This window comes from Atractosteus spatula, chromosome 2, assembly GCF_055471065.1.
Source record: "Atractosteus spatula isolate fAtrSpa1 chromosome 2, fAtrSpa1.hap1, whole genome shotgun sequence".
NCBI classification, from domain to species: Eukaryota; Metazoa; Chordata; class Actinopteri; order Semionotiformes; family Lepisosteidae; genus Atractosteus; species Atractosteus spatula.
Window position 1 is genome coordinate 24,869,524 of NC_142707.1, and position 12,087 is coordinate 24,881,610.

The 12,087-nt window shown below is 35.7% G+C and overlaps 1 protein-coding gene across 2 annotated transcripts in view; it reads right to left on the reverse strand.

Annotated features, from left to right (window-relative positions):
- Window positions 1-11,771, reverse strand: part of riox1 (ribosomal oxygenase 1) — a 31,743-nt gene extending 19,972 nt beyond the window's left edge. Inside the window, exons 1-8 of one of the 2 annotated variants that reach the window (XM_088927057.1) lie at window positions 11,652-11,718; window positions 10,328-10,456; window positions 9,382-9,648; window positions 8,865-9,010; window positions 8,494-8,593; window positions 7,783-7,896; window positions 2,754-2,860; window positions 2,160-2,267 (exon numbers count right to left, since the gene is read on the reverse strand). In XM_088927057.1, the coding sequence (XP_088783183.1) occupies window positions 2,160-2,267; window positions 2,754-2,860; window positions 7,783-7,896; window positions 8,494-8,593; window positions 8,865-9,010; window positions 9,382-9,648; window positions 10,328-10,333 (848 nt within the window). In that variant the 5' untranslated portion in view covers window positions 10,334-10,456; window positions 11,652-11,718. Of the gene's footprint in view, window positions 1-2,159; window positions 2,268-2,753; window positions 2,861-7,782; window positions 7,897-8,493; window positions 8,594-8,864; window positions 9,011-9,381; window positions 9,649-10,327; window positions 10,457-11,651 lie in introns of both variants that reach the window. The other variant, XM_088927049.1, reaches the window with a different exon arrangement.
- Window positions 11,772-12,087: the final 316 nt, after the last annotated feature.

Consider the following 12,087-nt stretch of genomic DNA (forward strand, 5'->3'; position numbering starts at 1 on the left):
TTTCAACAGGAAATATTAAAGGTTTTGTCATATAAAGCATCTTTAAAAGGGAACTGCAGTCCCAATTTCACAGACCAGTTACAGTATTCAATCTCGGTAACAAAATAAATTAAGCACAAAATTGTGAACTTTGTGAAAGTAATGTAAGTCACCATGTTGTCGTAAAAGCCTGGTCTCACCATGGGTGAGAGTGAGAGTTCGCATGAACTGCGATGTGATGTGGCCCCTTCCTGCTCACTAGTCACTGTCATGACTAATTTAATGAGATGTACGATTGAATAAATACAGGTTGTGCAGCAGACATTTCACCACAGATACAGTATGTTCCAAAATGGTCTGCATGCAGAGTTAACAAGTAGTATTTGTTGGCAAATCTGTCTCAAAATCACTATTTTTTATAAAAAAGAGCACTATTTTTATTGGATTAAAAGAGATGTATTCACAAGAGTGTTTCTTTAGATTTAATAATGCCGCATTGCGTCACCAAAAGTTTTGTTGCCTCATTCTAAAACGCAGAATATGGCGTGGAGCATACCTGAAAGTTTAATCTATTTTGTGATGTAAATCGGAGGTTTTACAGGTTACTATGTACATTTTACTTTTATAGTGATTCGAAATGCACTCATCAATGCTGATTCTTTCTATCCCAGATATATAAAATTGCATTGCAGTTCACCTTTAATTAAACAAACCCTTTATGGAGTTATGTTTTAAAATTCTCAATGAAAGACTCTTGATTAAAGAAACCAATTTATCTCAGTTTGTAATTATTAACCTACATTATTACAAATCAATGCATATATTAGTTATACAATGGATAGAGATTTTATTAATTTAAAGCCCTTGTTAATTTTTTCCAAAAATTAATCTCAAATTAAAATTTATGGTGAAAACAAAAAACTAATTACAAACTTGGATGTACCCAAAAGCATAAGGAGAAGGTACAGTATGTAACAAAATTAACAAGCAATTATAGTTATTGGCTATGGAAATAATATGTGAAACAATGCTATCCAATGTTTAGATATAAAGATGCAATTTTCATGACTTTTTGTACTGTGACTTCAATATCATTACAGTAATACTAAAATCACAATTTCTGTGAAGCTTTCAAGATAAAAAACTCATTAATATACTCATGCTAAAAATGCTTCAATATAATGCCAAATATCTTTAAATATAGCAATTTCTATTAATTATAGTTATATATAAATATAACTATATATTTATATATAACATATATGAAATTATATGTGTTAAAATTTGTATTATATATGTTATATTATTAAATGTACTGCTGTGTGCCAGTGGGTATACTAGCTATTTCAAAATGGAGTATGACTGTCATTTATCAGTAACATTTAGGTAACATCGGTTAAAAATGAGGGCACACAGACAGCTGGCTTAAGTGACAATGCAGTCTGAAGATCCCCAATTCACAATTCTGCCAGCTCTTTGAGGACTGAAACATAAAGGGTGTTTCTGATGACACAAGAGACTATTACCTTTATAAACCACTCTATTATTTCTTACAAACAAAATTAGAGACATTGTGTTAAAATAATTAAAATATTATATATTATTTTACAGGGGTTTGCTGAAGCATTTAATGTGAAAATGCACTGCATAAGAGAAAATATTTAAGTAGATTCTGTGATGGAAAACTTCTCTAGAAAAGTTTTGATAGCTGTATCTAAGGACTGTCTTCAGTTAATACATGTATTTACTGATCACTCAGTAAACCAGATGAGAAAAAAAGTTTTAAAAAATCCATTATAACATCTTCAGTGTTATGCATATTGATTTGAAGAAGTCTGTCTCAAGCAGAAAATCAGTAACAACTCATTAAATATGCTCATCATCCATAACATGCCATTTGCCAATCTGTCTCAAGGATCTATATTGTTTTCCCCAATTTGTTATGCCAAGCAAAAAACTGCAATAACTAGCCCTTAAGAGACTCAATTCTAAAAAAAATACATTAATTGTAATACCCACAGAAAACCTCTGCTCACACAGTACAGATTTGCATGCAAAAATGTTTTTGATCATTGCCTCAGGGTCTGCAGGGTCGGAAAGTCTGCAGAAAGCCACTTGGGAATCCAGACACGACTTCATGGCATTCCTTTAATTAAAAAGTTGTGTGTGGCCTCTCTCACCTTGGATTATAAACCCTCCAGTGCTTCTTCCCTTCTAGCTGAACCACAAAGGCCTCAATGTCATCATAGTGAGGGGCAAATCCCTGGGTGCCCGCAGGAGTCAAGTATCTAAACATATAAATACAAGCACGCATGGGAAAATACGCATTACCAAAGCAAAACAATAATGATCACATTGGTCATTTCCAATTAGACTCATACCATGCATAAAAAGGAATTTGTATATGCAGTTGTTTAAATAAATTTACAATCTATAAAGATGTACAAGTGCACTGCAGTCCTGCAACCCACTGACAAATCACATTTGTCCCAGCTGCCATAGATACTGCTGTGCAGAAGACCCTCTCATAATATTATAATAGAGTTGGTATAAGTTGTTTCAGTAAGCTAGCATTACAATACAGGCATCGACTTCTTTCACTTGCTGTTATAGTACTGCATACATTAACAGACCATTGCTTTTTTCCCTGTATTGCATGTTTTTCAGGACACTTTGGAACTCTTTTGAACCTCCAATGAGCGCCACAAGCTGTAGATATGGGCATTTTTAAAATCAAAGTATTCTTACTGTACTTAAGCGAGTTACACACATACACATTGGCTCCAGCCATGCTCCCAAACTGTTCCTGGAGAATGGACAGCACATTCCACATGGTGGCAGAAAAGGCCTGTGGGTTCAACATGCGCAGAGAGCAGCCATTCTGTAACAAGAGAAGAACAGAACTGCAGCAATCCTGTTACATCCTAGATTAAATGGACTCTTTTTATTTATTGACACATAAGAGCCTAATACCGTCAGTGCACAAAAATATTGCAAGTTAATTACTTTGTATAATATTTTAAAATAGAAGCCATTACCCTTCAAGTTTCATCTTTATTAATTAATGCACTTGTCAAGCACATCTTCAAAAAAATGTCTTAGTCTTAAGGGGCCCATTTAATTTAAGTATAAATAAATTAAAAAAAATTCAATCACCTTTGATTAAAGAATGCTTAATAGTAAAACACTTGATCTTGTCCTGCCATTACATTATGTGTGCCTTGGGTTTGAAATAAAGCTGATTAAAATAGCTTAAAAAACAAGTGGCCAGGTTAGAAATCAACACCAAAAATGTACGACAACTATTATGGTTCTGATATCAGAGGGTGTGCTTTTAAGAAATGTGATAGGCAAATATAATACTAGCACAAGAGGCCAAAGGCACTACAGGCATGATTTCACAGACATTACAGAACTGTAAGCATTTTTTTCCATGTTAAGTATGGGGCAGCTGCCAAGACCAATTTATTTTGTAACAAGGAACCTTCTCCATTCGTTATCCAGAAAGCTCTATTAAAAGCTTTGTGAATATAAAGAACTTCTTCAGTAAGATTGCAAGAGAGTTCTGCCAAAACACAAACCTTGAAAAACAGACTTGTACTCCAGACTGTATTTTGTGCTCTATTACCACTGCAAAAGTTTAATTTGATCTTAATGTCTATGTAGGCATCTGGGCATAAACAGACCAGACAGTGCAGGCTGATATTGACTTTTCAGTCATGGATGAGAATATGTGAATTAAAGAAACTAAATTGGACCCTATGCAGTAGTTTCACAGGCCCTGATTAGCACTAATCTTGGCCTACCTAATGTTAATTCAGGTAAGCTAGACAGCTTGCATGTAATCAGCCTGTATATATTGTTACAGCTTTATGTGACTAGGAAGTATCTCTTACAGTTTAGATAAAGTTTGTGATACCTGGCAGAGTGAAGAGAGGAGTCTGGAGGAGTTGGAACTTGAAGCTTGCACCAGGCGAGAGCCCCTACTTCATGATCATTCAAACAAACCTGACTAGCTAAGTAATTAACCTTGTTAGAGAGAGTTTGCTATACTGTGTTTTTAGGGACCTGGATAAAAGAAACCTCAGAGATGTCTTTCCTGCTTAGGGTAGGATAGGGGGAAAGGCTCCCATTTATTTTGTGGCATCCGGGGTGCAGAAAGAGAGATTTAACTGATTGCATTTATATAGAAGGCAGCTTATCTTTTACTTGCAATATTTTAAAGTTTAATCTTAGTAGAAGTCTGTTTTTTTTTTGGAGTGATTAGAATGTTAGGCCTATGAAATGCCTTGTCTGTAAATACATTGAATAACTTGTGTGTGGTATGTTTTGTTGTGTGTATTGTAGTGTTTGTATTGCCATCATCAGCAATTAAACAAATAATAATAATAATAATATTTGTTTAACGTAGTGTGCCTGGATTATTACTTTTTTCACCACAGTTGTGCCACAGAATAAAGAATTCATGTGCCTCTAATTATACCAGCCTCTCGGTATATTCTAGAGCAGTGGTTCACAAACTATGATTCGCGTACCACCACCAGCTGGTACGCCATATGATCCTGGAACTTTGTTGTGTGCACTGAAAAATCAGGATGGGTTTTCATAAATTTCTATTTTAATATGTGTCGAATACGCAGCCTACGTACTATGATTAGCGCGCGCTAATATTTTAGTGGACACAAGAGCTACAATGTAATTCTATACCATTGTATAAGAATGCGTGACTAATTGTATTTAAAAAAGTTATCTCCAGCAAATAGGGAGGTAGGAGAATGTGCATGATTTTGGAACAATGCCAATGTTGTAAGCACAGGAATGCATAGAAATGTGTGCTAGAAAAGCTGGCAATCTTGTGAGCACAGGAAAGCGTGATAGATGACAGAAAAATATTTAAGAACTGTTCTAGGTTAATTTGAGAAAAATACAAGGAGTGTCTCTGTGTTTCGCTCCCATGTGCATGAAATAAAAAAGTCTTTTAACTTCTGAGACGGACTCCTGAAACGGAAACGGGGAAAAATGCAAGCTTTCTGTTCTGTAAGCTGCTACCAACAGGAACTACAGGAGAGCACATATTTCAGCTTCTGAATGAATTTATCGAAGAGAATGGCATCGACTGAATAAAATGCGTTGGAGTTTGTACAGACGGTGCTAGAGCAATGATCCACCGCGAGACCTTTGCCGTCAAGAAAATGCCTGACGATTTAAAATCTGTTAAGACTCTGTTGTGAATTGTATCAATGCTCAAAAAATGAATTCACATCTGCTTTGCTCAACTAAACAGGCTCACCCCTCTCACTGAAATTGTGCTTTTTTATTGTTTATTTTTTATTGTTGTTGTTCCTGTTTTTTTCTGTAAAGCGCCTTAAGAAGCCACCTTTAAAGGCGCTATATCAAATAAAGTTTATTATAATATTTATTATTAGTGTATGTGAGTGTGTGCGCTCACGCGCGCTCATGTTCGTCAATGAGAATTTCTGGGGTTCCTATGAGAAGATGACTTGTAGGTGGTACTTGGATGCTTTGGTTTGATCAGGGGTGGTACTTGGTCCAAAAAGTTTGAGAACCACTGTTCTAGAGAAATCACTTACAAGTTGGGAGTGATGATTAATTATTTTACTTATTGACTAAACTGCTTGGTCAATTTCTGATTTTCACCATTTTCTTAGCCCCTCATTTTTAACATTATAGTAAAGCATAACAAAACGAGTGTTCAAAAATTGAATTTACATTTTCAATGTTTTCCAAAAATAGCTAGCAAATCACACTGGACAATATCTGTGGTAGCTCATTTATACAGTACAGTAGTTACGTTGGTAACATACTGTAACATATTGTGAAGCATATCAGCTATATGAAGCTAAGAAAAAAGTAGTGCTACCTCATTTGTCAGAGCCTCAGAGGTGGCACTAACCTGATTTTCAGTAATTGTAGGGTAACAGAACTAAATTTTCATATTGGAAGTTTTAATTTAGCAATGAATAATTTATTGCAGCTGTAAAACAGGACAACATATTCATTATAAAGAGCAGATCTGCTACATCAAGGCAGCTAGTGAGAATCTCAACACTAATCAGCTAGAATATGTGGTGAAGAACAGAAAAAAAATAAAGAAAGAACCTGGGGAACAAGTTTATAGAAGTAATCAGTTTAGTTGTCAGAGTAGTGGAGCAGTGATAGAAGCCATATGCTTTGAAGCTTTATTGTTTTTATTATTTAAAGAAAATGTTATTATTGAGATTTGTTTTGTTTTATTGTTTTGTGTTAAAAAATGAAAATAAAGCCAGAAAACATTATGACATTAGTTTCAAACAGAGTTTGGAGTTATTTATGTAAAGGTTTGAAGTTATTTGTCCAGCACCCATATCACCCTGCAACTCACAACTAATAAACCACTGAAGCTAAGCAGGTGTGCCTGGTCAGTACCTAGATGGGAGACCTCTGGAAAAACTAAGGTTGCTGGTGTTAGTGGGGCCAGAATGGGGCGCTCACCCTACAATTTTTTGGGATCCTAATGCCCCAGTATAGTGATGGGGACACTATACTGTAAAAAGGCACCGTCATTTGGATGGGACTTAAAACCGAGGTCCTGACTCTCTGTGGTCATTGAAAATCCCAGGGCATTTCTGAAAAAGGGTAGGGGATTACCCAGGCACTGGCTTTTACCAATCACGGCTTCCTAATAATCCCCATCTATGAATTGGCTTCATCACTCTGTTCTCCTTCTCACTGATAGCTGATTTATGGTGAGTGTACTGTGTGCACTACGGCTGCTGTCACATTATCCAGGTGGATGCTGCACATTGGTGGTGGTGGAGTCCCCATTACCTGTAAAGTGCTTTGAGTGGAGTGTTCAGAAAAGAGCTACATAAGTGTAAGGAATTATTATCTTCATTGTCACAGTCATGACATCTTTGAAATTCAGATAAATCACTACCTTTTCATCCCAGATCTGTATGAAGGCATAGTGTTAGTTCGTATTCACCATTCTAAAAATTTTCTGTAGAATTTCCTTATTATTATTATTAATATGTGAATTTATGTATGTGAGCTTTGCTGCAACAAGCAAGGATCTCCCACACTGGTTCATAATGTTAGATGACTATCACTTAGAATGGTTCATAGAGAGGCACTTTAATAGACCTATATTATAGTAAATAAACTATTTTTCTAGTTTCAAAAGCATGACATTTCAGATTTGGGAAGAGGGTTACAGGCATCAAGAAAACAACTGCAGGGCTGCAAACCTCAACTGTTAGCTTCTCTGATAAAATTCCTTATGTGTGAGAAGTCTTTATAGTCTTCAAACAGTTAAAACAGCATTTTCAGTAAATCAAATACATAACAATAATCTGTGTTTAAGATTATTTAAATCAATGATGTGCATTCTTGGTCCTGGACGGCCACCATATTTTCTGTTTTTTTATTCCACTTTGGACTCCTAATGATTTTATTTGAATCAACTGTTCACTTAATTTATCTATAATGTCAGTTTGGATTATGGTACTGCAGCCATCCAGAACCAGAAGTAAATATTGCTGATTTACAGAACTGAAAGACAGAATACAAAGCTCTCTGTGACCAGCTTAAGATTTTCTTACACACTGGGCATTAAAATGCAAACAGAATACTGTCACAGCCAAAACTACAACCCCAAATGGCAATATTACCTTATGCAAATGCAGCCTGAAGATGAGTGTGATGATAATGTGAGTAAATTTTGCTGATAAGGTTTTATTTCCCAGTTATGAAGTTATGCATATATAAACATAAAGCATATATAAAAAGAATCAAAGTCTATACCTTGTAGAAGTCCCAAACAGCGAAAGGCAGTGCCCTCCCTTGTGGATTGTGGGTCTCTCTTTTTCCATTTCTGTAGCTTGTGACATCTAGGTTCTCACCAAACTGGACATTATCCTGCTCAACCACAAATAATGAAAAAATGTTCACTCACATTAATATGATACATAGCCAACACTTCCAAATTAACTCACTGCAGATCCCGAAACATCCAACATTTTAAATCTTTAAAAACATCTGAAGTATTATAAATGATATCTAAAGTCATGCCATGAATATCATGCCATAGCCCTCAGACATACGGGTCAGTAAACAATACTTCTGATACCACACCCCCTTACTTTTAATGATCATTTCATCATTCAAGCAAGTGGTAGGATTTAAAATAAATTTAAAATAAACTAATCAAAGAGTAAGAATGCATATTTATAGTACGAATACATGGAATAAATTATTTAAACAACTTCAAATTTTACAGAATTTCTGGCAAACTCAGTACAGACTTCATTGTTAAATAAATACTATAATGTCTACTACACAAGAACAACAGTGATTGTGATAGGCAGTGCTAACACAAAAAAATAACCATCTAATACTGCTTTGAACATATTCATTTGGCCAACCAGTAAATCAAAGTTTTTTTGCTTGGTCCTATTTAATAAGATTCAAAAAGACTCATCATTCAGTAGTAAATATTTATAGTTAACAACTTACATCTCTCAAAATCCTGTCAAACTCTAGTGTAGAAAACAATCCCTTATAGTAGTCTGGGTTGTGTCTCCTGATTACTGCTGGCTTCTTTTCCCAGATTTCGCTAAGGCAAAGAAAAATAAATCATGTCATAAGTAATGGGACACAGTGGGATTTACAGATGCTCAATATGATGTACTAATGGATGCCTGACAAAAAACATGCATAGCCAGATATTTAAGGGCTTGTCTAAAGCATTATGCCCACATACACATTATTATTCTTATACTTCTTCTTATTCTTATTGTTATTACTGCACCAGTTTAATGGAAAATACTGTAATGATTTTAGTGTGAACTAAAACAACAGAAGTCACTGTTCAAACGATTGTGTACCTGAAGAATTTTTTAGGTGAAATGGGATGCACAAGCCACTCAAAGAGTTTGCCAGCTCTCTCCCTGCTGTTACGAATCTTTCCCAGTTCTGCCAATAAAGTCTCAAGCAAAGGGCCCACCAAAGTCCTCTGGTTTGTACACTCCATCTAAAAACACCAAAAAAGATATTTGCATAGCAGTTCATGGTTCATTAAAGCTTTCCACTGGGATGGGGGTGAAATCCACAGCAGAGGCAAGACAGATGTCAGTAAAGTCTTGGAACATATACCCAAGCTTCAAGGCTACAAACGTATACCAAGTTTGTGTTCCAAATCTTTGGCATGGGTGGGAGAAAGTGGATACAAAGATTATGCTCTCCATGCAAGAATGGGAAAGGAATAATCCATGCTTCAGGGATAGGAGGAAATGGGAAGAGGGTTGGGCGCAATATTTTTGCAGCCCCAATTTCCACTATAACAAACAATTATTCAATCTAACATGGATTTTTGCAGTACGTGGCCAACAACTTAGTACTTACTTGTTCAGACACTACAGCCTGCTTATCCTTAGCTATCTTCAAACTTTCCCCTTCCATGCAGCCTTCTGACCCCTGCTGAATGCCACTGGTACACTCTTGCTTGGCTTCTCCATGATTTCCAAACTTTGCTTTGTACTGTACAAGCCCTGGTCTGATCAAACATTCCTTCAAAAGCCTTCCATTTAAGTTCAAGCTGCTCTGCTTCCCCTTTGATTTCTTGCTCTTTTTAAAACGATGGATTCCATTTTCTTTCTTCTTTTCTTTGACCTGAAAACACAGACCATTAAAGGAAAGTGAGCTTTAGAGCAGCTAAACTTTTCAAACTATGGAATAATCCACAGCCTGACTATCCTGTTTTATAATGACCATTGGTTACCTACTATTTTATAACATTGTCATAGAAGCCAAAACACATGAGCATATCTGGTGCACCACCCATAATAAAAAGCTTGATAATAAGATCGTATGAAAGGCAATGAATGAGAGGAGACCTTTAGATGCCTAAAAAATTTTTCACAAGGTGTGCCTATTACACTGGGAAGTGGCAGAAGTGATGAAGATGGCCGTCAACCCAGACTCCCTACTTAAACAGGTATCAATCAGAAAATGCCACATTTGTAAACAGAAAAGGACGAGATGGTGATAAATTCTGACTCAAATTCTAAATCAAAGTTATATTTTGATGTCTGAAAATACCACCCATAAATTGAATGTTCTATAGAAGAAAGAAAGTCTGACAGTCACTGAAGCCCTCTTATGCCCACTTAATTTGGAACAGCTTTGAGTGTTTTTCACATCTTAGTTTGCAGTTATTATATACCACAGGACTGTTCACAGGGGAGAAAGGGCAAATGTAAGCAGCTTCCTCTGACCCACACAACATTAAGCCATACACAGCCCCCTAACTGACTTTCAGCACCCACTGAAGGAGAAGCAAATTCCTTACTTCCATGCCAATATGTGCTTGGGCAAATCCCTTTACCCATTGAGCCACTCAAGAAGTCATCCTAATATATCCCAGCTCCATGGTTTCCAACCCCAGTATGTTGCATTCACATGTCTCAAAAAGCAAAATCTGTATATAAATAGTATTAGAAAACAGGTGAAGATTTTTTTTGGGTCGGAGAATTTGCCATTAATCTGTAAACAAAGTCTCATATCTAGGTACAAACCTGTCACTGTATGACACTGTATAAATTCAGAAGATTAACTATATCTTTTTCCAAAACTCTTCCACGGCCAGCAATATACTTTCTGCAAAAAGGCAACCTCAACTTCCTGCAATTTTCTACACAAGTGCCTATGTAAAAGTAAATGTATTACTTTTCAGTGTCCTATATAACGTTGTCAGGTTGCAATGCAGTTTTGAATAATTTATTGTTTTCTTTTATCTCCTTTATTGCTTATACAGTGTTTGTGACACCCTTTTTAAACAAGGGTAAACGTATTACTTTAAGGTAGCAACAATGCACACAATTACAAGACGAAAGAAACGGATCAGCAGCAGTTTATGAAAGGGATTTAGGAGACGCATCAATGTCCTCATTTTGATAAGATGGGGAATATAAAGGCAACAAAAATATAGTAACAGAGCAAACAGTACAATCATTTCTCCAAAGGCATTTAAACACATTCATTTGTACTGTAAACTTTAACTGTTGGACATAACGTGTTGTGACAATAGTGAATGGTTGCATTATGATCACTATATTGTTAGGAAGACGTGCCCGAGTTTTAGATGTTTTCCATTATAGTCTCCTACCTCTTTTTCACATGTCTGACTTAGACTGCTCTGAATCGAGCATCGAAGAAAAAATAAATTCACTTTTCATAAATATTATATTTAATGCATATAATTTATAATGTATAAATACAGCAGTTCGTAGCGTATATGCGGAAGCTCTGTTTATATTTTTTTCTTTGCACTTTCAGTTGGCAAATGCAGAACAATATAAATAGCGGACAAAGAGCTTTTGAAGTCACGTATTTCTTTTTTGGGGGGAGAACAACTGCATTACTGCAAACCAAATATGTTCTGAAAGGATCTGATAGAAGTTACTCATTTTGCAAAGGCAAAATTGAAATTCTTAAATTTAACAACACTGTTTAAAAAATATTCTAAAAAACACCCACTGAAAATAACGAAGTTCGATTAAAGTTCAGAAAGCATGCTTCCGGAAATCACTACTTTGTTGCAGCAACAACCTAGAAAAACTTACATTTAAAAATATTTTTATCTTTTAAGCCGTGGAATAAAATATATCACATACCCGTTTCTTCGACGCAGTCTCTGTACTTACAGTACGATAAACTGCAAAGGCTGACACACGTGGTTTCTCCATAATTAAAAATATCAAAAAGCCTGCTGGCGAAATCTTCTTCCTGTAACACTACGTCACTGTCGGTGGACGACGAACTGGTGTTACATTAAATGGTGTCTGGTGTGAAATATTATCTGCTGCGTTTGTGTTCTGTACACAATATTACAATATTGTGAAAGGAATACAATATTAGTTTCTGAGATCTTCTTACAAAGCGCTGAACCGAATAGTTGTTACTACTATTATATATTCCAGTGGATAGATCAATATTTAATCAAGTGGGACTTAGCAAGGCTCGTGGTCAGTACTGGGTTGCAAAACCTATACCCAAAACTCCTCACGCATTAGGGGCTAATCCTAAACTCAAAATCACAAATATTGAAAT